Source organism: Alternaria atra, assembly GCF_907166805.1.
Source record: "Alternaria atra isolate CS162 genome assembly, contig: 25, whole genome shotgun sequence".
Classification (NCBI taxonomy): Eukaryota; Fungi; Ascomycota; class Dothideomycetes; order Pleosporales; family Pleosporaceae; genus Alternaria; species Alternaria atra.
The window spans coordinates 5,373,068-5,398,672 of NW_025091323.1; the positions used below are offsets into that span (position 1 = coordinate 5,373,068).

Below are 25,605 nucleotides of genomic sequence, written 5' to 3' on the forward strand. Positions count from 1 at the left end.
ACTACAACACGCCCAAGGTATGTACATTGTCTCCTCACCCACTTTTCATGTTTCATGATGTATTCAAAATTATAGCATGTATTATCCGACCGTCGCTTCGGCGGCAGACTGCGGAACAAATTTTTTCCTGATTGAAATATCCATCTTTTCACTCATTGCTCGGCCATGTTGCGATGCAGATCTAACATGTCTCAGTAGGCATCATGGCACCTGCCAAAGCGCCTGCGGGTCACTTCACGATCCTCTACTTCGCAGCGGCTTCTACCTTTACTGGCAAGACGAGCGAACATCTTCCTGCTCCAGTCCGAGCTCGCGACATCTTTACTAAGTTGGAAGAGCGGTATCCGGATATCTGCAAGAAAGTGCTAAGCAGTTGTGCTATGACGATCAACATGGAATACGTCGACGTCGGCGAAGATGATGCAGAAGACGCGGATAAGCAGATTGTGGAAGGTGACGAAGTTGCTATTATCCCACCTGTGAGCTCAGGATGAGCTTAGGAATGTATTTATGCACTGAATGACGTTATGAGCGATGTTCACCAGCATTCTTCCGTCTACTGCAGGTCTGCAGACGGACGTAGCATATGTAGTCGAATACGATTGTGACAATTCTATAACCTCGTGTTCATCCTGCCAGCTTGATTCAATATTCGTGCAAGAAAGCTTGGAGCTCAATCTGGCCTAGTGTTGTGCACTGACGTTCTTCATTAGCTCTCCTCCGCGGCAAATCCACAGCGGGCATCGGGTGATATACGACCACCGACGCCGACAATTGAGCAGAGTCGAACTGTACGAAATGGCCGACCAGAGTCAGATAGACCCGAGACTCTTCGCGAGTGCATCTTCGGTGCAACCGTCGCGTCCGCAGATATACACGTCTGCACAGCAGCAAAACACTGGTCATCCATATTACCTTCCATCACCCACCGCTCAACACCATCCCCAATCCCTACCTCAACCCCCGCAGCTATCACAGCTATCGCAGCCCGCCCCACTAGGAAACATTCTTGATCCCGCCCTCGAGCAGACATCGCCGACGGGACCAGAGGCGTCGCACGATGACGATGACCAAGACGACGAAGGCGACCATGATGGGTACGTTATATGAGTGTATTAACCGTTGTCGCGACACCTAGGGCGCAATTCGCAAGACGCAGACTGCAGCTGTCAATGGCTGCGACAGGAATGACACGCGCCAACCTCAATTGAATGCCTTCAGGATCTCTCAAACGATCCATCCTGAAGGAAATGCGTGTACAGTCGCTTGCGCGCGGCAACAACAACAAACCATTATCAACGGGACCTACGCTAATACTTATCACCAGTGCCCACGGTACACCAGGATCTGCCAAATCTCCTGCCGACCTCAAGCGCCCTAGAGCATGCGACTCATGTCGAGGACTGAAGGTTCGCTGCGACCAGGAGCGACCTGACGTATCATGTAGACGATGCGCCAAAGCAGGCCGGCCTTGCATTACAACACCACCAACACGAAAGCGCCAAAAGAAGGCCGACAGTAGAGTGGCCGAGCTCGAGCGCAAGATCGATGCATTGACAGCAACATTGCACGCACAAAAGGCTGGCGCACCCGAGATTAGGCATCTTGGAGGCATACCACAGCCAGGAAGCAGCGGCGACTCCATGCCCATGCCGATTGAGGGCCAGTACCGTATGGGAACACTTGAGCATGATTGGTCTCAGCCTCCGGCCGGCAGGTATCCAGACATACCACCCGGCTATGGCCCAGCACAGAACATGCAGAGAGGACCCGAACCAAAGCGCAGGAAGCTGGACAATACACCACACGCTGTGAGTAGTCAGGTCAAACACACGCCTAGCCAGAGCTAACATTTCAGACGATCCCTGAAGATATGGACGCCATCCATCGTGACCTAGCAGAGCACCCAGAGATGAAGCGAACGGGCAAGAACAAGATTCAAGCCGACCACTCGCACATCAACACTTTGATTGACAATCTCATGACGCCTGACATTGCAGAGCGCGTCTTCTTTCGCTATGTCAATGAAATATGCCCACATTTCCCGGCCGTACCCTTCCCTCCAGGCACTACAGCCCGCGAAGTCCGGGAGAAGAAACCGCTTCTCTTCCTCGCTGTCTTGGCTGGGTCCTCGCACGGGAGCGCAGAGCAATTGGTGTCACAAGAGATCCAACGCGAGTTGACCAAGCTTCTCAAGGATCAGCTTGCTGACATCATCTGGCGCAACGGGGAGAAGTCGCTCGAAATAGTGCAGGCACTACACATTTCTGTGCTTTGGTACCGTCCACCCTTGCACTTTGAGCAGCACAACTTCTACATGATGGTCAATTGTGCCGCAGTCATGGCTCTGGACCTGGGTCTTGGAAGAAAAGCAACACCGAACGTCATGAAGCTTTCGGTCGGTCCGTTCAAGAGGTTCCATCCAAACTCCAGCAGCGTCGAAGCCCGTCGAACGTTTCTCGTCTGCTACTATCTCTGTATGAGTATCACCATGGTCTTGCGACGACCAATTCTACTACGCTGGACCAACTACATGGCGGAGAGTGTTCGCATACTTGAGACTTCACCCGAAGCACTCCCGTCCGATAGACTACTTTGTCAGCAGGTCAAGATGGCGCACATAGGAGAAAAGATATCGGTGGAGTTTTGCATGGACGACCCCTCGGTCGAAGTTGCCATCTCCGATCCCAAAGTCATATATGCTCTCAAGATATTCGAGAACGAGCTGAATGGATTAAGGGAGGAGAATGCTTCTTTGGGTGATGTTGATCGTAAGTTGTAGCAGAATACAGTCCGCGCACATACTGACCATTACAGCAACCCTCCGCTTGGCAGAACACGTTACGAATCTTTACCTACACGAAATTGCGCTACATCAGAATCAAGGCTCTGCTGATCTCCAGCCTCCTTACACTACGGACGCGCTATCTCCGTCAGTTCTTGCTGCAGCGAAGAAGGATGGTCCCGTCGGCCCGGCTCATATAGGTGCTCTAGGTGATTGCCTCACTGCTACTCATGGCATCCTAGACACTATACTGAGCATCGAACTCGACATTCTCCTAACTCTGCCTGTCATCTTCTGTAAGCCTCGATTCCTCCACTAAAACTTTCCTCGCTGACCAGGCTCAGGTGTCCGAGCAATTTACGCCATCGTTTGTCTTATGAAGATGTGGGTGTCAGTGACTAGTTCGGGCGAAGTGGGCAGCATCATCAAGAAGGAAGATCTTCAGATTGAGGCCTATACCGAACAGCTAGTCTCCATGTTCAACGCCATTGTTTCTCGCGATGCTCAATCGCCCCATGGCAAGTTCTACTTCGTCGCCAAGCGCCTACAAGAACGATTCGCCCATATCAAAGAAGGTGCCGCTAGCGACCATCAACCCGATACTGAATACGAACCCACTCGCAACGCTGGCCAAGCTTCACGGCCTTCCACTCGCCAATCGCCTGCAAATCAAACACCACTTCACCTCCTTTCTGAAGTCGCGATGGGGAGCAGTAATAATGCTACTTCGCAACAGCAACAGACGCAAGCGCATTCTCGTTCTCAGCAACAAGCTCAGGCTGCTCTGCAAGCACACGCGCAACACTCTCAGCAAGCCATGCCGAACTGGTATCCCAACATGAACGCACAGCCTACTGCGGAAATGATGGGTCTCGGCGCACAGCAACCATTTGACATCAATTTCGACTTCACTCAGTTCGATTTAGGTACAGGCTCGGACGCAGACCTATCAGCGCTATTTATCCCAGACTCGATGGGGATGTGGACGTACCCTACCGATCCGAATATGCAGGGCTACAATGGATTCTAAGGTCGCTGACGTGTGACGTGGGACCCGATGGCTGCCGATACAAGGGAAAAACTGAACAAGTACAGAGATAATCAATGCTCTATTGCAGACTACATTAGTTTATTGCAAGAAAAGTTTTGAATCTTGAAATGCATTCTAGACTTCTAGGTTATCTATAAACTTCACATAGTACTTTGCTACGCTTCGTGTAGTAAGTAAGAGGAAGAGCTTTCTAGGGAGTGTTCAGTTTTTCCCTTGTACAGGGTGACGGTGTGGTTGTGTGTGCATACCCTGAGAAAAGGTGTAATGGCGCATCGGTTTGTACAATTTCAATGTATCACTTGTAACAAATCTCGGCGAAATAGAAATACCAAAATCATGTAACACTACATAATCAACGAATCCATAGTATTTTAAGTACTGCTTCCATAACCATTTACCATCAACGGCGTCTGTCCCTGCCGCCGCATCATATATCATCACTCAAGCTTAAACTCAACCTTTCTCAAAAACGCCTCCAACTCAGTAATCTTCCCCATCGCCTGCTCCCTAGCCCACTGCACCGCCTCTTTCTGCCCCTTCCCAAAATATCCATAGTCCCTGTTCAACACCCACATCTCGTACAACTGCTCCTTGAACGCCTCGGGAAAAAACCCCTTAATGACCTCATCAGGAAGCTGAGCATGCGTAACCGTTTTCCCAGTCACCTTACTTATAACCGCCGCTATCTCATCCGGCGTATACAAATCCGCAGCCGCAGCGAAGAACTTGCCCGCATATTTGTCTGGCTCGGAAAGGACAGCCGCAACCCATTTCCCCGTATCGGTGATGTCGATGAAAGGCACGGGCGTATTTCCCGGTAGCATATCCGCCAGCACAAACGTTCCGTCGTTTGCTGGGCTCGGACAAGGTCTCATCCTCCCCTCCAAATTCTGCATGAAGGACGCTGGAGCGAAAAAGGCGCTTTGAACAGGTAAAGTGCGAATGTACTCTTCGATTTCAGCTTTACAGTCAAAGTGCTCCACGTGCTTCAATTTGCCGTCTGAGATTTTCAAGGGGCGCGACATGGAGCTGAAGATTATGTACTTGACGCCTTGCTTGATAGCTTCTTCGCATACCGCTTTTGCCTGACGGGTTTCCACTTCGCGAGTCGAACCAGTGTATTGGGTTGTTGTTACGAGGAAGACGTGCGTGCAGCCTGCCAGGGCGGCGGGGAGGGTGGAAGGGTCGTCCATGTCGGCTTGAACGACTTTTGCGCCGAGAGATTGGAGTTCAGACATCTTAGAAGAAGTGGTGGAGCGGGAAAGGGCGCGAACGTTGTACATGGCGGAGAGGGAAGGGGTAGTTAGGATGGTGGTTGCGACAGAGTTGCCTTGGTTGCCCGTGGCGCCGAAGACTGCGATGGTAGATTTAGACATCTTGAAGGGGTTTGTCCGTGGTTGTCTTGGTCGGGATTCTAAGGTGGATGTTGGTTGGAAGTATTGATGTAGATGAGTAGATGACTGGAGTCGATGAAGCTTGCAGCTGATAGACTTGAACTTCGTACTTATCCCTTCCTTATATACTTGCTCACATCAATCCAAGCCATCCGCCTTTCTATGCTAGCTCGTGCAATCAAGGCATGCATGCTCACACATCTTGAAAGTCCACGGATATATCCACCGGAGTTTAGGAGTTTACGCCCTCCGCCAACTCAAGAACCGTGGCCATGGAGCTCTTCATTCCACGAAAGGATCGATGCATAGTATCGTTTCTGTTTCCGATGGCGCCAATTACGTAGAAGACCTTGGGAGTTCCTGTTGTAAGGTCGCCTTCGCCAATTGTGGTAGTAGATTGAAGGATATCGGAGATGTCGACAGTTGTCCGAGACCCCCGAGGTCCCCGAGGCCGGGTCGGATCCGACGCTTGGCGATGCTTAACTCCAACGATTATTAAGAACACCGCTTCGTTATATACGGTTCGCGGCTTCGCTCTCTAAATGTTACGTACGTTGTCATCGCGGAAAAGACTGCATCCGTCCTTGAATGACACAGCAACAGGCTCATCTTTGATTCAATGATCTTTTCGTGACTTGATGGGACATGATGAGGTCGCCGTCGCGCTCAAGGATCGCATTCAAGCCTCCATCGTCTCCGGCCAGTTACTTTCACCGCCCACGGCGCAGCCTAACACAATTTCAATCGGCTCGCGACCCAAGATGAGGCGGTCGGTCGCATCACATCTAGAACAACCCAAAAAAAGGCTCCAGCCGTGGCCACCAGTGTATCATTGCAACGGCGACGGGTGCGCGAACGCTCTCGTCTCAAATATTTGCGTCGAGCGAGCTGTCGCTACAAACCAGCGAATGGACTCATCGATGCTTCGGATTTTTTTGCTAATTCAGTTGTCAGTTTACCACGGAAAAGCTTACTTGGGACCAATGGTGAATCCCACAAATCTGCAATACATCCTACCGCATAGGGACGCACCCTACCACGATCCTACGGAACATTCTTCGCCGAACGCGTCTCTTGGATTACTCGTAGGTTGTTCTACATCCTAGGTCTTACTGCGTAGGAGTATTACCAAGCAGACCGTTATCCCACTAATGTTAACCTGTCAACGTACGTCAGGGGAAGCATGCCATAGACTATCTCTAGTCATCCAGATTAGATTACGGAATGGTGACCAGTGCTAAGAAGGTTTAACTAGACGTTCTCAAATGATAGAGACTGTTGAGAAAGCTATTACTTCGAGGACTATGGCCAGTCGCGAACCGAACCTTTGCATTTCACGACTCACTGTAGGTACAGCCAAACTTGACACATCACCAACAATCCTGCATCAGCTCGTCACATTGCATTTCGGGTCTTGTGGACAGATTCTGGACGTCCTATGGCAACAACAGACATACGATGGCGGCTGTAACGCCCGTTACCCATGCAGCACATTACAATTCTGATAACAGGTTCAATCATAGACCGACGCTGTATCCGAGATTTGAAGAGAGTTGGGCATTTGGACGTATAGATGAGGTGGTTGATCGACTTGAGAGAGAAGCTCAGATTGAGCCAAGGACAGTGGAAGAAATTAGTGTAGAGGATGTGCGTTTAAAAGCAAGGCTGCAGATGTGTCGCGTATCTAAAAATAAATTGAACAGTTTTATGGTCTGGGAAAGCGATTGGGCAAGTAAGGAGATCGTAAGTACAGGCAGTCGTACCCGTACTCAAGTACGGTGCACAAAACACAGTACCAGTATAGGCTTAGACACCCGTATCGACGGAAACGAACAGTACACCCCAATCAATGACGCGATTGGCTCAAGGTTAAGCTTTGTTGCCAGAGTGTGGGGTTAGAGTTGGCACTAGTGCCTGATCTATGGCTGAATACGTTAAGAGAGAGAATACGCAAATAGGGCTTGGTAGGACCTAAATCCTCTTTGTAGAACATGGATACCCGATTCGCAAGACTTGCTGGATGCAGTGAAGTAGACAGATCGGTGAAACTTTTCTTCTTGACAATTTATCTTGATGACGTGTTTGGATAGGAGACGGATATAAATGTCGAGGTCAGCTGCTTTTGTATGTGGCTACACCATCGAGTACCAGATAAACATGGGATTCCAAAAGGCATGGAGCTTCACAGCTCTCTTGGTCTTCTCTTCAACAGCTTTTGCCGCGTCGAATTCGACGGTAAAATGCGTACAGCCATGACTCCCTGAAGCACTTCTATCCTAGCTAACACGGAACAGATTCCATCCGACCCGTGCTGGCCTTCACCAACGACATGGACGTCTCTCAACGAGACACTAACAGGCCGTGTTCTTCCCACCACACTTCCTAGCTCTGTCTGTCCAGAAGGAGGACCAGGAAGCGAAACCTGGATCGTCAACGCGACAGACGCAAAAGACGTTCAAACCACCCTGAACTTCGCCAGCGAACACAACCTCAAGATCAACGTCAACAACACCGGCCATGCCGGCTACGGACGCAGTTCAACTTGCGGCGCTCTTTTCATCGCAACAAGTGAAATGAAAGGTGTCGACTTCCACGACTCATACACACCCCAATCCTGTTCAGCGAACCACTCCCACATGGCCGCCACACTAGGTGCCGGACAACAAGACGATGAAACATTCCAAGCGCTAGCTGCACATGACGCCGTAACCGTTGGCGGCACATTCGATACAGTAGGAATCGTCGGCTGGGCAACAGGCGGTGGCCACGGCTGGCTCACAAGCAGCTACGGCATGGGCGCGGACAACATTTTCGAAATCGAAATCGTAACACCCACTGGCGCTATCTTGGTCGCAAATGAATGCCAAAACAGCGATATCTTCTGGGCTACGCGCGGTGGCGGAGGCGGCACATTCGGCGTCATAACACGGATAACGATGAAAGCATACCCCATGCCACGAACCGCCGTCTGGCTTTGGAACATCCAACCCAAGAACAACACCGACGCAAAAGAATGGTGGAGACTGGTCGCCTCTCTCCATGCCAACATGCCAGCAGTAAATGAAGCGGGTTTCCAAGGCTACTACACCATTGCCGGTGCTAAAAACAGCCTTCCAGCCATCGGCGGCTACTTTATGGCGTACGACAAATCGAACTCGACTTTGACGACCGCCATGTCGGATTTCCTCGCTCCAGCACGCAAATCCAGCCATCTCGTCTTCTCCACAACATCCAACTTGACCACCTATCCCCGCTGGATAGACGCCTACAACGCACTGCCCAAGCAAGTCCGTGACTCTTCCTCCGGACCCGGTGGCGTAATATCCACAACCCGCCTTCTAACTGCAGATTCCCTAACCCAAGACATCGATGCCAGTGCGCGTATGTTTGAAACTATCGGACCCCAAGCAGCGGACTACGAAAAAGGCATGTCAAGCCACATCCTCGCCGGCGCTTTAATCGCAAGTCCGAAACCCGTGGACAGCGCCTTGAATCCAGCCTGGCGCTCAGCTTCCGTTCACATGATTGTGAAATCTGCGTGGGACACGGCGCTGCCCGATACCGTCGTACGAAGTTTTCAGGACGAGTCGACGAATAGCACGGGTAGGGCTATGAGGAGACTTTCGCCGGACTCGGGATGCTATGTCAATGAGTGCGATACGTATGAGCCTTTCTTCCAACAAGCCATGTATGGTGTCAACTACCCGCGTCTTCGTGCTATCAAGGCCAAGTACGATCCAGACAACCTACTGTGGTGTAGACGATGCGTTGGAAGTGAGGAATGGAAGTATGATGAGCGGGATGGGAGGCTTGAGAAGAGGGGAACTAGTGACGTTTGGCCGAATTTCGCATATGGGTTCTAGAGTTTGTTATTTCAGATTGGGTTCGTAGAAGGGCTACTATGCGAGAAGAATGACGGATTAAAGTGCAAATGTGTACAGTAGCCGAGAAAACTTGTTGCTCCAACGAGGGCTAAATGAAGTATTGAATGTCCTTGACAAACCTCACAATCTACTCCGTCCACCTTCCCCCCTCAACATCTTTCACATCTACCTCAACTCCTTCTTCCTTCATAACCCCTTCAATAGCGCCCTGCCCCCTCCACCCATGTCCGATCCTCCCCGTACTACTCAATCTCCCCACATCCTTTCCATTTTTCTCCTGGAAATACTCCTTCTGCTCCTCGCTCGGCTCCCGCTGTTTCTTCCACTGCCTACTCTCCTTGTCAAACTGATACCCGTTATACCAATCCTCCGTCAGGGCGTCTGACCCATATTCCTCCAACAATAACTCTTCGTACGCATACGGTACCTTGACCTTCACGCCTTCGAATGTAGATTGTCGTAGGGGGAAGATTTGGGTCGAGAGGTAGGCATGTGTGTCTTTGACGTAGAGTTGGGTTTCGGTGTCGAAGGCGTCGGGGTCGGTTTCGTGGGCTGAAGGGTGGGTGCTGGAGTATGGGGAGTCGGTCAGGGAGTGCTCTACGGGTGCGACGTGGATTGTTGTAATGTCGATATAGAGGCCGTTACTCACATCGATCCAGCGGACGTCAATGTGGTTGTAGACGTCTGTTGTGGATTTGTTGGTGTAGTTTGGGTTTACTTCTATCAGGTATTTCTTGCCGTTTGTTTTGATGTCTTCCTCCCAAGCGAGGCGCTTTGAGCGGGTATCTTCGTCTTCGTAATGCTTTTCCGAGTCAAGCAAGTCTCCTCCTTGCTTGATATAACCCTCTTTGTGGTCTGACACGGATTCAAGTCCCAGATCTCGAGCGTCGAAATGATGGACTGTCATGTTCCACCATGTCCCTAGTTCTCGAGCTCCTTCCTCCTCTACGAGGAAATCCAGGTCTTTGTCCCAGGGCATAAGCCCTCTGCCCCACCACCAGCCTAGTAAACACCCATGCATAATCCACGTTTGTACCCCAATCTTGTCCATCGTATCTGTATACGCCTTCAACATAAGCCTGAGATGCCATATTCGTTCTTGGAAGGGGACCTCGGAGGAAGCGAAGCGACCATCATAGTGGCTGTTGAAGGTAGATTCGTAGAAGTATTTCGTCGGCGCGTGCGCGTACGTATGCCCGTTGGAAAAGGAGTTCACAAGGGGCGTGAGGCCGCGGAGGGAGCGGAAAGGTGTGCTGCGGCGCTGGAGCGGGAGCGCATTGGTAAGGTGTAAGATGTGCGTAAGGAGGAACGTAAGTTCTATGGGAAGTCTCATCGTGACTGGGGCCTCGTCGGTATGAAGCGCATTGTTTTACCACCTTCTTATCGCGTTCCGGTTTATGCTCAGTTGCTAATGACGCTATAGTGAAGAAAGATGTATGTGGAACAGTATGAAGCGTAACGAAATGATCGCGGAAAAATAAGACGTATATTGACAAGAGAGGACAAAAGAAACGGCCGCAACGGCTCGTTATCGTGTATCTACATGGTGAGCAATTCAGCGGAATTCAAGGATGGGGCAACGTGCAGAGCCAAGAGCGATCAAGCACGCGCCAAGGCCCCATGCCGCCTGTCTCATGCTTCTAGCCCGCATAGATTTTCCGAAGCTAACAGGCTAGCGGGGCTGCCGTGTATGTGGAGTTCATTCATGCCTGTTGCGTATTGAGTCGTCGTTGTTGGTTATCGTGATGTTTGTTGCTTGCGTGTCGAGTTGACGTTGGATTCGAAAGGAGTTTAAGTGGGGGCCAGCCACGCGCGGGAGTGAAGTCTGGCAGGCTAGGCTACGTGTCCCCTAGTCCCGCACGTGCGATGCCGCATGGCAACCACGCGTCTCGCCCGATACGATGTACGACAAGACGACACAACCGGAAATCATCGGAAGACTGGCGATCCATTTGTTCAGAGGAAGTTTTGCTTCATGATGCAGATGGTGGACCAAACGTTCAGTCGAATCATCTCGATTCTCCGCTGTACCACACGATGATGTGCAGGAACGATCCGACGCGATATTATTAGCTGGCCAAAGTGCGCTTCGGTCCGCCAAGTAACTCGGGTCCAGAGGAGATGGAACCCATGGTTTGGTTATGATGACGCTAATGTACCATCTCAAGAGCGACATACAGGCATTGGAGCTCGAAATCAACGTTGTCATCGTCGTCTATCAGCATATCCAAGTCACGGTGTCATGCGAGATAGGTGGTGGTGACCTTGAGAGAGATAAATTTAACTTCAATAATATGAACACGATGTTATGTGACTATCTAAATTGCATTTCATTATTCTACAACCACACAATCTGACCAGCATTAGGTTGGTTTGTACCATAGGAAAAAGGACCCATGTACAAGTTTCCCATCATCTACACATATCAACATGGTGAGCTCCTCCAAACGTACTGATCACGGCCGTGGAGAGAAGAGACAAACTCTTGCTCCACCAGCCTGCCAACGATTTGATAGGGCTCGATCGCTCAAATCCAAGACACACCAACTGAAAGAACGGACGCCGCTGTAAACGGCTAATTACACTCTCCACCGCTTTTGTTTGTGTGAGGCATACACCGAGAAAAAATATGACGATCCGGTACTTGAGTATATAGTGCCGGAGAGACGAAATGGAAAGACAAGAACTGGTTGTTCATTCATGGAATAAAACGCCATTGTACGCCGCCCGATGTTAAAAACGCCACAATTGGTAAGTGAGCGCTGAATATGCGAAAGCCAGAAAGTGAGGGAAGGAGAATTTATCAACAAGCACGTCTGCGGCGCCGGCAAACAAAGCAACTAGCAAGGAAACCCAGAAAGCCAGCAATTAAAGGGGTATATTTGCGAAGCGTGGAAAGTCACTCAGATCCCTTTTCGTATTTCACGGGATGGAAGAGTGTGTTGCGCATGCACAACCGGCCGGTGCCATTCTCTTCCTCTACTGGGCCGCCCTTGTCGTTTTCGCGAGAGCCGAGCCACCTTCGCCACCACTCGGATGAGAAAGCGGCGTTGTAGTAGAAGCTGGTGCCGAGCTGGTTGTGCTCACCCCAGCCGAAAACGCTGTCGGTTGGCTTTGGAGGTTTGTTGAACGTGCCCTCGAGGGCCTCGAGTGGCCAGTTGTGGTCCAAGTACACGGGGTGTGCAGCATAGACGGCTTTTAGGCCGTGGTGGAAGGCAACAGTTGGTGGCCACATTTCGGGGAACATGTGGTGCTTCATCAGGTATGTTTCGCGGTGCATGAGATCCAACAGGCGCTTTGAAAGACGCGAGACGGTGATGATGGCGCATCGTCGTGGGGGTTCCGGAAGCTCGAGGTCGTAACCTGTGACATCGTCACGGAACACCCAGTTGGTCTTGGCCGGATCGAAGATTGGATTGAACGTGATGATGTCGGCGTCTTCACCTACACCCCATTCGTAGTTGTCCTGAGAGTACGAATGCGGTGGCTCGGTTTCGGGAGGGCTGGGAAGCATGCCGGTGTTCTCAAACTTGGGTGGACCCCAAACAGGCTTCTCATCACTGTTGTAGAGTTCTTCCTCAACCATCTCGGTGAAGTTCTTCCACGATCCGTGAAGCTCCGGAATGTAGTAGCGAGACGATCGCTCCCACAGACCCTTGCGGGGTTGCTTCTTGGCCCACTCGCCAATTTTATTGTGGAACTCATAGTAGTGGCCGCTGAGACGGAGGTCCATCTCCCAGTTCCAGTAGAAATCGTATTCGGGACGAGCTTGCGCAAACCACTGCATCGCGAAGTGAGCGCTGCGGTACACGGAGTGAACAGAAGCTTTGGCGTGGTTGTAGACGTTATTAGGGAAAGGATCTGGGTAGTACATGATCATTTGTTGCTCGGACCAGAGCGTTGCCATGCCCCAGAATTCTTTAGGTAAGTTGTCTTCAATAACCTTCTGGTAGATCTCCTCAGAAGACCAGATGGGAAGGCTGTTGTCCTTGACGTGGAGGAGAAAGTGTACATCATACTCGCCTCCAGATTTGAGCGCGAGCTCGTTGATCATGGCGCGGAGAGTGAGAATCTGGTAGTCGCTGTATTTGTAACCAGTCCAGGTACGGAGAACGTAGGCGTGGCGTGGCACCTTCTTCTTGGCGGGTGCAGACTCATCAGTGGTGTTCTTCTCGAAGCGGTGGGCATTCTTCTCGCGGCATCGCTTCATGGCCGACGCCCAGTTGACCTTGCGGTAGTCGACCTTCTTTTCGTAGCTCCAGAGCCTGTCGGCACCGGCTTTCTCAGACTTGCCGTCCATGTCAAGACCGCCCTCGTCGCGAGAGTACGAGTAGCCGTAGGGACCAAAGCGACCGAAGCGGTCAAAACACTTCTTGTCATCAAAGCCAAGCTCCTCGTAGGAACCGAAGAAGGGCGCAGTCGAGTTTTGAGGAATGCCGGGGTAGGCGTAGATGTCGGGTAGGTCGACCGTCTCCTCTTCGTCGAGATAGCACTGCTTGACCTCGTCGTGCTCTTTCAGGTACTCGGGTGAGTCGAACTTGTACGGGTCGAAAGGCTTCATTTCGAGAGGCGGCTCCTTGTCCTCCTTGGACATGTGCGGCCACTTGGGCTTGATATTGTCTTCGGGGTTGGAGCTTTGCGAGTATTTGACAAAGTCCTGCTCGGACACCCAGTCGCCGTAGGGAACAAGCGTGCGAACGCCATTGAAGAAGCCATTTAATCTGCATAATCAGTATTCGGTATCGGCGAGTAGCAAATGAGTATGCTTACCGTGGGTAGTGTTCCCAGTGGTACTTTTTCCGCTCATCGCCTGCTCGTTGCTGGTCGTTCCACCTGTGCCGCCGGTAGATACCCGTGCCCAGCATCGAGGCCAGCAATACGATTGTCACGGCGAGTGTGATGAGACGCGCGAAGGATAGCCGTGGGCGCTGCAGGCGGTTGGCCCAGGCAGGCTGGTTGTACTTCTTGCCCCATGACTTGCTGCTGAAGAGCGGCAGTGGTGATGAGGCCTGGCTGTCCTGGCCGGGCACCTTCTCGTAGTTGAAGCGCGTTCGAATGAACAGCTTTCCTGGATTGAATCGCGAGGCCATTGTCGTGATTAGATGTGCGGATGTGCTGTGCAGCGTGTGTGTTGCCTATCGCATCTGCGGCGAGGCTGCGCAAAGGAGGCCGCTCGGGAACTTGGAAAGCAGATGCAATTGCTGTGGTGCGTGTGCTCGGCCGCGCGAGTGATGTCGAAAGAGAAGACGGAGCAAGACACTTGGGACGACAGCGGAGAGTGAAACGAGTGACTGTCCTGGACACGGAGGCAGGACTATGGCGATGGCTTGAAGCGTTGGGGAAGAGGGCGCGGGCTGAGAAGGAGCGACCGACCCTTTTTCCCTCGTTGCTCGCCCCAGACAGCCTAGCGCTGCCTCGCACCTGCCGTCCACTGTAGCGCTAGCTTACAAGGGTCAACCACCGATTTCTGGAGCAAGACGGCGGAAGTGCATGGGCTAGCCTATGCACCGGTCCATTCCAAGACACGCAAAGCTCTCCAGAAGCTACTCATCGCGGCCGATCCGCGCCCGCCGCGTCTTTGCTGAGTTCCCATCAACGACGGTGTGAAGCCTCTGTTGCGTTATCGTAGCATGCCGCCCGCCACCAAATCAAATGGCGCCCAGCTATCAATTCACTCTATCCGGCCCTGCATGAGCCATGGCAAAGCGCACTATGCAACGGCCTGCGCTCCCGCCTCAACAACGTCGAGCGGAGCTTCTATTTTTTTTCTTGACGTCTTGTAAGTCTTGACGTCGACGGCCCAGTCTTGCGATGGACCTCGAATATTGTGTCTATGCATCGTCCCCTGCCGCGACAGACGAAGCTGGACGAATGATGGAATTGCTAGGTGATGAGTTTCGCCGTTGCTCGACCCCTGGGCGTTCCCAGAGACAGGGTGGCGTGGTCTGTGATTGGCTCAAGTAGCTCCCCTAGGCTTACATCCGACACCAGCGTACGCGTCCTCTTCGAACGGCGCGGGCGGAAGAGTCTAGGCTAAAAATAAGACTTCAGCGAGGCATGGCGAAGTGGGCTCAGCAATGCAACGAGAGCTGCTGCATGGACGCCTGAGGTGTTGGTTGCTGATATAATAGTGTTGCATTGCCTCCTCAGAAGCTGAAGCTGTCAATTTACATGTCATCTGTCCATTGCCTGCAGTCAGTGGTGTTGAGCCATTTCGGCCCCTCTGACAGGCCCCACAGTTCCAATACTTTGCTACCGCAGAACATGGGCAGGACTCTGCATGACCACATGGTATCCCGCACAATGACGTCCAACCGCGTGGATCCCGTCTGAGAGTTGTAATCCTCACCATGCTTGGATCCATTCGATTGTCAGCACTCGCTACACCGTCGTGGTTTCCAGGAGCAACGATGCGGGCCCGCAAGCACGATGCGGAACTGTATTTTCGCAACAACTCCAAAGCGTAGGAACTGCTTCGACAGTTTTGTCTCTTGACGCCATGCCCGTAACTGCGGGGGGGATTAATCCCGCCTATATTGCAGATATCGCGATGCATCTCCAACTAGATAAGCGCACGTCCGCGATACCAACCACCCCGCAGCGACCTCACTTCGGAGCACGATGTCCTTGAAACAGATGGCTTGTTAGCTCGGCATCTCCTCCGTGGAATGATGAGTTGGGGCAGAGGCCAATATCCAAACAATATTTGCTCGTACATAGTTGGGTCTGGCCACCAAGAGTGAGCACGTGTTCGTTACGGATCAGACGCGGCAGTCAACTGGTAAGAGTGACGGCTCTCCAAGGTGTAGGCACTACACGCTATCTAGCAAAACCTCCGCACGTCTTGCTTGCGCGTTTGACGTGCATGTGCGACCTGCAAGTTGCGTGGCTCTTACGCGTGCGCCTTTTCTACTGGATCCTCTGCTGGATCGAGCTTTGACGGGAACTAGTGGGGACTGCAGTGAGTTACAGCGTTGTGCTATAATAGTACAGCATTTCTTGGCCTACGAGAAGGCGTATAAGACTATGGCATGTCTGCACCAATACCTGTTAAGAAGAAATGATAACAAGTCCACTTTCCAAGCTGGCAATATATCTGGATTGCGATTCGTGTCAAGACTACCCTGCACGTTTTTGCAGACTGAGAAGGGAGATGAGCAAATTTTTCTCATCCTCCCTAATCTGATGCACGTTGTCCTGGGCGAAAGATTGAAGAGGCAGGCTTCGAATATTTACTGGATGTACCAAACAAGCCTGTATGATTATAGTCAATTTCGATAGTATATGCAGATGCTGGGATGTTCCTTGGCGGTGATCATCCGCCCGGGTGCAACCTTCTCCCATTTACCACGAAACGTAACCTGTGGGTTCGGAAGCGAATGGGAAGGCATAGTACCTGGTGTATCAGCAATGCGTGTTCGGCCTTCCCGATCTTTGCAACTTATTTCACTTGGAGAGAATGGCCGTGGGTGGCTCGGTGCTGCCGAAATGCTTTGCTTCCTTTTCCCACCCGAGTGGGGTAAAAGGAAAAGAAACGATACGGCCACGCTACACACGGCAGTCTGTTGCTTTTTATGTAGTGTTCGACGTGAGCAGGTGAGGTGAGTACTCTGAGTTTCTGAGCATACTGCGAGGCTGCACCGCCGACGAGCCAATCAAAATGAATCAAACTCCGAACGCGGGCGGGCCTTCAAATCTCCGGCGTCCTTCCACTTTCGACTCATCGCAGTAACCCCACGTACGCTTTGGAGCATTGTACCAAGTAACTTTCCGCCTCAACCGCAAACATGCCTGGAACACGGGGCCCCGTACCTGTACCGCTCGAGACAAAAGGCCAAAACGTCACACAGGAAATCCTCGATCTCCTCGACACCAAGGAACCCCTCCAGAGCAATGAAGACTTCCCCGCAATATCGCAAGCCGAAATCAAAGCTGCATTAGACAGACTAGCAAGTCGCTTGATGGTGGAATACAAATCATTGGACTCAGAAAAGATTGTTCTTACACCAGAGTCGGAAGGCATCGTGGCAGAAGGTAGCCACGAATTCAAGGTCTGGAAATATGTCAAGGAGAAGGAGAGGGTGCCAATTGCGGATCTGCCTGTACGCATACACTTATCGACTAGTTTGCTGATGCGCGACTAACAACAAATACAGAACATCTTCGGAAAGGAAGCTGCAAGCGTAGGACAGGGCAATGGTTTCAAGAACAAGTGGATCAAGAAGGATGGTAGCGACATCGTTCTTCTACAGACCGAAGAGCCGAAAGATCTCAACCGGGAACTCCTCCAGGGTATCAAAGACACCCAATCCCTCGACGATGCCAAACTCCTTGCGCAGCTAAAGAAGAAGAAGCTTGTCACTGTTACAAAGGTCATCACATACACCATCACAAAGGGACCCAAGTACGCGAAGGAGATACCAGTAGAACACACCGACTTGACTGTCGAACTGCTCACAAACGATGCATGGAAGACCGCCAACTTCAAGCCATACAACTTCGCCGCGCTCGGCGCAAATCAAGATTCTGGCGCATTACATCCTCTGAACAAGGTTAGGCAAGAGTTCAGGAACATCTTCTTCTCACAAGGCTTCGTCGAGATGCCAACAGGACAGTATGTATTGGCTCGGACATCATATGCGTATGTGACTAATATTCTCTAGCTTCGTTGATACTGGTTTCTGGAACTTCGATGCCCTCTTCGTACCACAACAACATCCTGCCCGCGACATGCAAGACACTTTCTTCGTCTCATACCCACCAAAAGCCGACAAGCCGCGGTTAGACCCTGCGAATGAAGCTACGATGGACCGCATGGAGGCTGGATCAAAACGGCTCTTCTCTACACCGGAGAGTGAGAAGAAGGAAAAGAAGCCACGCGACTTTGAGAAGTACTGGCAAGACGTCAAGCAGGTCCACCAAGAGGGCGCCTTCGGTTCAATAGGATGTAAGCCAATGCTGAGCCCCATAGCTAACATGAGCCTTTACTGACCCCACACGCAGACCGCTACCCATGGGAAGAGGACGAATCCCTCCGCCTCGTCCTGCGCACACACACTACCGCAGTCTCAACATGGGCGCTCCACCGCCTCGCTGAAGACCCGCGGCCCGCCCGCTACTTCTCCATCGACCGCGTCTTCCGTAACGAAACAGTCGACGCGACCCATCTCGCCGAGTTCCACCAAATCGAAGGTGTAATCGCAGACTTCGGCCTTACCCTAGGCGGCCTAATGCGTTTCCTCGAAGACTTCTTCGCCAACATGGGTCTCACAAACTTACGCTTCAAACCCGCTTTCAACCCTTACACCGAGCCCAGTATGGAGATCTTTGGCTTCCACGTTGGGCTTAACAAGTGGATTGAGATTGGTAACAGTGGTATGTTCAGGCCGGAGATGTTAGAGCCAATGGGTTTGCCAAAGGATATGAGGGTTTATGGGTTTGGATTGAGTTTGGAGAGGCCGACTATGATGAAGTATGGTGTTAGCAATATTCGCGAGTTGTTGGGTCACAAGGTTGATTTAAGCTGGATTCGGGAACAGCCGGCCGTCCGCTTTGACAAGGAGTAGACTGGTGGAAGAGAGTGGGAAAAAAGGAACTAGACGACGCGCATGACTGTTACGATAGGACTTGTCTTGTGGAAATGATATCCAGAATCGAGACCAAAAGTGTCTTTCGATAGATGGGGTTTGTCCGTGTCTATCTTGTGATGGCTTCAACGTCTTTCATCCCAACTTCTTCCGCGACCTTCTAGCCGGATTTTGTCAGCAACGCTTACACGGGGTTTCGATCCCCGCAGATGCGCTCTTCACCATACCGCGGCTTGCTCTGTCAGGACAGCTCCTGCCTCTACGTAAGCTTTGCGCTTCTTCTGCGTAGGGCCTTGACCTTACGTCAAACCTTTTCCGTACTCATTCATTCTCAACTTAACCGGATTCGTTGCACGCTGCGACCTCATTCCTTCTCCATACTACTCCTGACATTCTCCTCAATCATCTTATTCCTCGCGCCCTTGTAAATCCAGCTCTCACTTTCTTGAATACCCCACCTCTTCTTCGCCCACGTCAACCCATCCTGCCCCAAACCAAATCCTAGTCCAACCAGCAACCCCAATCTTATAGTCCTCGCAGCCGTGCTCACAGGAAACTGATGCCACGCACTCCACAATCCACCCGTCACCATACCCGCCAACCCACTCGACACAAAATCCCTACTCCCATCCACCCCGCGATCGATCCGCCGCATATCCAACTCATCAACCCCTTCCATCTCCTCCATCGTACGTCCCGCTCTCCACGTACCCCGGAAAATATCTAAACTCTCTTCCACAATGAAGAAGACGGACGACCACGCTGCGATGTATGTTCCCTTTTTGAATCCTTCGACAATGCCGTAGCGCCATTTGTAGTAGTTTTTGGACTTGTGGTAAAGGTACCAGCCAGGATTTGAGATGGGCAGGCGGTGCGCGTTTTCGGCACGGAAACGGAGGGACGCCATGTGGCCGGCGTTTAGGGAGCCGAGGGTGAAGCCAGAGAGGAATGAAAGGGATGTTGTGAGGAGGAGGCGTCGGTCAAAGGGCATGCCTAGGCGGGGTGCGTAGGGGAGGGGCTGGGTCGGTCGTGGAGGTGGTGTTGCGAGCATTTCTGAAGGCGGCATCGTGGATGGTTGGGGGGACGTCGCTGCCATTGTGAGTTGCGGTGCCCTGGTTAGGGCGAGTGGGTTGTGTTGCAGTGGTGGGAAGAGGTGTTTGTGAGGTTTGGTGAGGTTTGCGACGGGTGCGGAGGTGGTGCGGAGATGATTGAAAGTCGATATTGACGGAATTTCAAAGGATGCTAGAAATGCTGTTATGAATAATCCGAAAGCTGGGGACAGTACAAATTTCGACAACTCAAACTCGAAGATCACTCTTGGAAGATGAGGCAATTGGAGTGCTGGTGGGTATGTAAAGGTCGAGGAAGCTTGTGAGATCGCGGCGCCAAGATTTCTATGCAAGGGTCCAGGTCGCGCTTTCCCACCCCGCGAACCCCTCCATTGCTTCAGCACCAACGCGTCTAAAGTTCTCGAACACGTCCATCTCATCCGGAAACGTCTAGCAATCCTGAATAGGCGCGTTAAATTCATATCGAAGTACTACTCATCGTTGTCGCCACCTTAAGCCTCTCCCAAGAGGATCATTGCAACACATCACAATGGCGATACCTTCACCACAGACATGGACGCTTCGTCTCAAGTCCAACAAGACCACCGTACTCCTACACGTTGACCCATTACACACGTTTGACACAATCAAGACCTACCTGTACGACGCTTTACAAGAAACCGACTTCAAGAACCCCGAAACCGGCGAATCAATACCATTACCCTCATCAGCTTCAGAGATCCAGCTCGGTCGACCGGTAAACATCAACGATGCGCACGAGGGCTTTCAACTAGGCGAGTGGGAATACACAATCAGCGAGGAAGATCAGGAGGAAGGCAAGGGTAAGGGCAAAGCGAAAGCAGGGAGTGCAAACGGTGGATCAAAAGCAGGCACAGCCGATGTCAAACAATGTCCCAAGGGCGCCGGATTGAAAGACGGCGCTGTGCTGGCTTTCCGGTGGGCTGGCGATGGCAACTGGGATGGTGAAGATGAGTTCGACATCGGCAAGGGAAGACTTGGGAAATCTGGAGACATGTGGGGTGTTACACTGGCAAGCTTTGAGGATGCCTACGGTGTCGAGAATGAGACAGATGTTGGTGGCAGACCAGAATTTGAGGGCTGAGCGGGCACAGACAGCTATCCGTACTATGTACCCGTGAGCCCCCCATTTGAAGAGAGAGTGGAAGCGATGCAATATGGTTACTATTCTCTTTCGAAAATATGTATCACGAATAATTGCTATACAACGTAAGCTACTTTTCGAAACGTCCAATCACGACATCACTGACTGCTGCTTAGCGACCACATGGGATCACGGAGCCTATCAGCATAACCCCACTTCGTGCATTGCATACCTCACAACGACCATATTTTCTTCTTTACAACATCACCTATCCTGCACCTGCTTCGCTGCTACATATCGTGTCCAGTTCGGCGAGGATGAATGCCGCGGTTCACCAGATATCAGCAGCAGAAGATGGCACCGTCTTCAAGCATCGACCCCTTGACCACTCTAAATCATCAATCCGACTTGTACACCTGCTTCCTTTCCTGTCGCCTAAAAGTCACACGCAATGCTACATCACCCACGCCACTGTCGATGCCATATACATGTACCTCTCTTACCGTTGGGGAGATCCCCAACCATCGCACGCCATTACGATCGATGGCAAAATTTTCACAATCAGTGAAAAAAATTTCGACCTCCTTGCTGCCGTACGCGGAAAGGCTGCATCCGATGGCTGTGCTGCACTTGGGTCGTACTGGATAGATACTCTGCGTATTGATCAGCCGAATGTACTTCAGCGCAATCATCAGGTTCGTCAGATGGGAACGATTTACACCCAGGCTGCAACAGACAACGTATGGCTCGGGCACGCGACTTCAGACCTCACTGTTTTGCTGGTAATACAGAAAGACAAGTTCAATAATATTGAGTGGCGTACTTTCATCAACTGCAAAGATATACTCATACAGCATGTCTGGAACAATTTATATTGGACCGTTGCATGGACCGTACAAGAGATAACGCTTGCTAATCAGATAACCATTTGGCTGGCTACAACTTCCATCGATTTGAAAGTCATGCACCAGTGGCTGGACTTTCTCTGGGACCAGGACTCGAGAACTCGATCCAGTCCGTTTTCCCAACTTGCTATTATCTGGCAAGAAGGTTTCGAAAAGCATGGAAGCTTAGTTCAGTTAATCGATTGCTTTCGCGAAAAGGAGTGCTTAGATCCTCGTGGTTGTGTCATTTCACTTCTCTCACCAGTCACTGGCGAAGGCAGAGAACTGAAGGTCGATTACAATGTCTCCCAAGGCAAACTAGCGGCAGAGATCTTGCATCAATGCAAAAGTACTCTGTGTCTCTGCACAGCCATATTGGTCGCACAAACGCTTAAGCTTGACAATGTAGATATTGATGGTCTGGAGGTCGATCGTCGGTCAATACCATGCTTCGAATTTTGCGTTGAAGACATCCCTGTATCCTCCAACTTCTGCCAGAACCCAGAAATAGGCGTGTCACCCTGGCAGGGGTGGGTGGACTCAGGTCTGAGCTTTCAAGAAATCTGTAAGGCTGGTGCATTGTTTCCTCACAAGCTTAATCCGTATTTAACCTATTTAGACGATTCTGGGTTGCTGCACCCAAAAGCTGACGCAGAAGGATGATATCACGTTTAGGCCAGCCGAAGGTTGGGAAGATATCTATATTGTGCGCATCTCACTTTCATTTCTCGTCGAAGATAATGAATCACCCCGTGCGCGTATGTTCGATCGCGAAATATGGATGGGGAAGCGACGCTATCCCTGCCGGCTATCAGCGGATTTGTTATGCTGCCGATTCGCTGCGACAGCCAGGGATAGCAGAGTTGTCATCATTTATTCGTCGCCCTCCGCCACGCCCGCTAACAGCGAGTGTAGTAAAGACCAAGCGACCTTCAGTCCTTAAAAGTGTTTAGACGAAATACTGGGTTCGAGAAAGCACAATACCCGAACGAATACGGAGAGCATTGGCCGAGAACGAAGAATGGCTCTACTGGACATCGAACGACGACGCCTGACGGACAAAAACAATAAATGATTCGGAGCGGACGCGCATCCAAATCATGTCAAATCGACGAAGGCACCCCTCAGTTATTTGAAGTCTCAAATAAGATAGTGGTCGGGACGAAGCTTTGGGTGCATACAATGGAAGAACAGGGCAGTAAAGAACGGCTAAGGTTTTTGACAAACTATTTGTCAGTGGCAAACAAAAACAGGAGATGGTAAACTAGACGAGAAAGACCAGATGCAAGTTACGTGCCGTTGCTTTACTCTCTTCCTTCCCAAAGGAACAGACATTTACCGTTGATGACAATGACCTCGTATGTATACCAGACTGGACTTCATTGATTCGAGTATCAACAAGGGCGCCTTGTGGCTGCCAGGCAAATTCTACACGTACTAATATTTTCACTTCTTGGTTGATAGTCCAATACAACACTCACACCCTACACCTTTGTATATTATAGCTTGTGAGTCCAGAACTAGAGTCTGAGTATACGCGGCCTTGAAGTGTGGCTGGCGGTGTCTTCGTCCAAACTTACCTCCGCGACTTCGGCTAGATCGTTTCTAGTGGAACAAATATGCCTTGAATCTCATGGATGGTATTATTATCCAGGAGTAGATTCCCTGCTTTGTGGGGTATATCAACGTGCTGTTCGGTGTGAAGGTGCGGGCCGGGCAGCGTTCTACAGTCCCCATGATCGATTTCCTGCGCTAGTCATGGTAGCTACCTAGATAGGCTAGTATGTTTACTCTCATTCCGACAGCGAACCAGTAGCGGTGTCAGTCATAGCGAGCACTACGATGAATACGGCAAGCGGCCGAAGCGCTTTACATTGTCCGGTTACGGTTGGCACAAAAGTCGGACGCGCTCCGGCACTTGAAGCCCTAAGCGGTTTGATACGTTTCGCAGTCGAATATTCCACGAATCTGGGGTACGGTACATGGGTATGAGCCGGACATGCTAATGCCATGCGGCTCGCGAAACTCGTGGAAGTAATCGGGGATGCATCACTACTTCTTCTCCGGCGATTTTGATCTGGTCAGCCGAGTGGCATGGGATACTTGCACGCCGACTTAGACCCAATAGAAGTCTTTAGAACCCCTACAACCATGGAGAATGTAGTAGACTACTCAGAGCCGAGGACGGAAGATCGCTGTGCTCGAAGGAGGCATAACCGCTGCTGATCATCGGATGGTGAAGGACAATATTGTATATAACCAGCAAAGAGATGCGTCTTTATGCCCTTCTTCAGATCATTCAATTGCTCAAGTGGTGATCCATCACAGTGTCTTCTTTCTTGCAAGATTTTCCAAGGCGGCACGTCTTCGCAACATGTTCTCCAAGATTGCATCTATTCTCGCCCTTGTGGCCAGCGCTAATGCGCATGGCTACCTATCTTCTCCTATGAGCCGGACTGGCTTGAATGCTCAAGTAAGTGTTATCATCCAGTCGATGATTCTGGAGGCAGCCAGTCTGAAAACAGTCGCTAACATCCTTTAGTCTGGCGCAGATACATGCCCGGAGTGCACCATCCTTGAACCCGTCACAGCATGGCCAGACCTGGACGCTGCCAAGGTGGGCCGCTCAGGTCCTTGCGGATACAACGCTCGCGTATCTGTCGACTATAACCAGCCTGGTCCTCGCTGGGGTTCGCAACCGGTCATCACCTACAAGGGCGGAGATGTGGTTGATGTACAATGGTGCCTCGATGCCAATGGTGACCATGGCGGCATGTTCAGCTACCGCATCTGCCAGAATCAAGCTATCGTCGATAAGCTCTTAACCCCTGGATACCTTCCTACTGAGGCAGAGAAGCAAGCAGCTGAAGATTGCTTCGAGGCCGGCGAGCTGAAGTGCACGGATGTTCCTGGGCAGACATGCGGCTACAACTCTGATTGTCAACAGGGCCAGGCTTGCTGGAGGAACGACTGGTTCACGTGTAAGTGCATGTCAGCATCCTAAGATGAGAACAAAATACTGACTTGAAGAAGGCGGTGGCTTCAATGATGGCTCCAAATGCAGGAGCGTCGACAACGCAGCCCTCAACTCGTGCTATACTAGTATCGCAGGCGGTTACACGGTCAGCTCAAAGATCAAGATACCCAACTACACAAGCAACCACACGCTTCTTTCGTTCAAGTGGAACTCGTTCCAAACTCCGCAAATCTATCTGACGTGTGCCGACATCAAGATTACTGGCAGCGGCTCAGGCGGCACCACTCCACCCACTTCGAGCAAAGCTCCAACGACCACCACGAATCCAACTTCGACGGCAGTACCCAGCGGCTGCGCAACGCCTGTGTCTACTGTAACTGTGACATTCAACTCGAAGACCACAACGGTTGTCGGTCAGACAATCAAGATTGTTGGATCTATCACCCAACTTGGCAGCTGGAACACAGCGTCTGCACCTGCACTATCCGCAAGCCAGTACACCACCTCGAACCCGCTGTGGTCGACAAAGATCAACCTCCCCGCTGGTACCAGCTTCGAATACAAGTTCATCAAGGTCGAAAGCAGTGGTACCGTGACGTACGAGTCAGGTGCTAACCGCGTGTATACCGTGCCGAAGGGGTGCTCTAGCGCAGTCACTGTTGACAGCACGTGGAAGTAGTCTCACTTGTAATCACCCGTTACCATAATGGGATGACTGTGTGTGTTCTTGGGGCAATATAAGAGCAGTGGAGCTTGGTAAATTTTAGCTGTCTTTGAACGCGTGGAACAATGCCGAATACTTGTTGGAACCACCTATGGCTCATTGAGTAAACTTGTGATGACAGATGGTATGGATGTATCACAAATGATG

At 51.3% G+C, this 25,605-nt stretch overlaps 9 protein-coding genes across 9 annotated transcripts; 5 read left to right on the forward strand and 4 right to left on the reverse strand.

Annotated features, from left to right (window-relative positions):
* Positions 1–203: 203 nt before the first annotated feature.
* Positions 204–3,815, forward strand: ALTATR162_LOCUS6839 (uncharacterized protein; the record flags this gene model as incomplete). Its single annotated transcript, XM_043314464.1, has 6 exons — positions 204–479; positions 988–1,097; positions 1,328–1,811; positions 1,859–2,771; positions 2,818–3,081; positions 3,130–3,815. The coding sequence occupies 6 exons, from the start codon at positions 204–206 to the stop codon at positions 3,813–3,815; spliced, it is 2,733 nt and encodes a 910-aa protein (XP_043170399.1).
* A 458-nt stretch (positions 3,816–4,273) lies between these two features.
* ALTATR162_LOCUS6840 (uncharacterized protein) lies at positions 4,274–5,212 on the reverse strand (the record flags this gene model as incomplete). Its single annotated transcript, XM_043314465.1, has 1 exon — positions 4,274–5,212. One exon carries the CDS (start codon positions 5,210–5,212, stop codon positions 4,274–4,276), a length of 939 nt encoding a protein of 312 aa, XP_043170400.1.
* Positions 5,213–7,387: 2,175 nt separating this feature from the next.
* ALTATR162_LOCUS6841 (uncharacterized protein) lies at positions 7,388–9,093 on the forward strand (the record flags this gene model as incomplete). Its single annotated transcript, XM_043314466.1, has 2 exons — positions 7,388–7,465; positions 7,525–9,093. 2 exons carry the CDS (start codon positions 7,388–7,390, stop codon positions 9,091–9,093), a joined length of 1,647 nt encoding a protein of 548 aa, XP_043170401.1.
* Positions 9,094–9,241: 148 nt separating this feature from the next.
* On the reverse strand, positions 9,242–10,447 carry ALTATR162_LOCUS6842 (uncharacterized protein; the record flags this gene model as incomplete). The annotated part of the gene is made up of 1 exon (XM_043314467.1): positions 9,242–10,447. One exon carries the CDS (start codon positions 10,445–10,447, stop codon positions 9,242–9,244), a length of 1,206 nt encoding a protein of 401 aa, XP_043170402.1.
* A 1,566-nt stretch (positions 10,448–12,013) lies between these two features.
* Positions 12,014–14,204, reverse strand: ALTATR162_LOCUS6843 (uncharacterized protein; the record flags this gene model as incomplete). Its single annotated transcript, XM_043314468.1, has 2 exons — positions 12,014–13,835; positions 13,885–14,204. The coding sequence occupies 2 exons, from the start codon at positions 14,202–14,204 to the stop codon at positions 12,014–12,016; spliced, it is 2,142 nt and encodes a 713-aa protein (XP_043170403.1).
* A 2,697-nt stretch (positions 14,205–16,901) lies between these two features.
* Positions 16,902–18,680, forward strand: ALTATR162_LOCUS6844 (uncharacterized protein; the record flags this gene model as incomplete). The annotated part of the gene is made up of 4 exons (XM_043314469.1): positions 16,902–17,216; positions 17,271–17,728; positions 17,778–18,061; positions 18,118–18,680. 4 exons carry the CDS (start codon positions 16,902–16,904, stop codon positions 18,678–18,680), a joined length of 1,620 nt encoding a protein of 539 aa, XP_043170404.1.
* Positions 18,681–19,065: 385 nt separating this feature from the next.
* Positions 19,066–19,767, reverse strand: ALTATR162_LOCUS6845 (uncharacterized protein; the record flags this gene model as incomplete). Its single annotated transcript, XM_043314470.1, has 1 exon — positions 19,066–19,767. One exon carries the CDS (start codon positions 19,765–19,767, stop codon positions 19,066–19,068), a length of 702 nt encoding a protein of 233 aa, XP_043170405.1.
* Positions 19,768–20,300: 533 nt separating this feature from the next.
* Positions 20,301–20,873, forward strand: ALTATR162_LOCUS6846 (uncharacterized protein; the record flags this gene model as incomplete). The annotated part of the gene is made up of 1 exon (XM_043314471.1): positions 20,301–20,873. One exon carries the CDS (start codon positions 20,301–20,303, stop codon positions 20,871–20,873), a length of 573 nt encoding a protein of 190 aa, XP_043170406.1.
* Positions 20,874–24,131: 3,258 nt separating this feature from the next.
* ALTATR162_LOCUS6847 (uncharacterized protein) lies at positions 24,132–25,413 on the forward strand (the record flags this gene model as incomplete). The annotated part of the gene is made up of 3 exons (XM_043314472.1): positions 24,132–24,230; positions 24,300–24,738; positions 24,791–25,413. The coding sequence occupies 3 exons, from the start codon at positions 24,132–24,134 to the stop codon at positions 25,411–25,413; spliced, it is 1,161 nt and encodes a 386-aa protein (XP_043170407.1).
* Between the last annotated feature and the right edge of the window lie 192 nt (positions 25,414–25,605).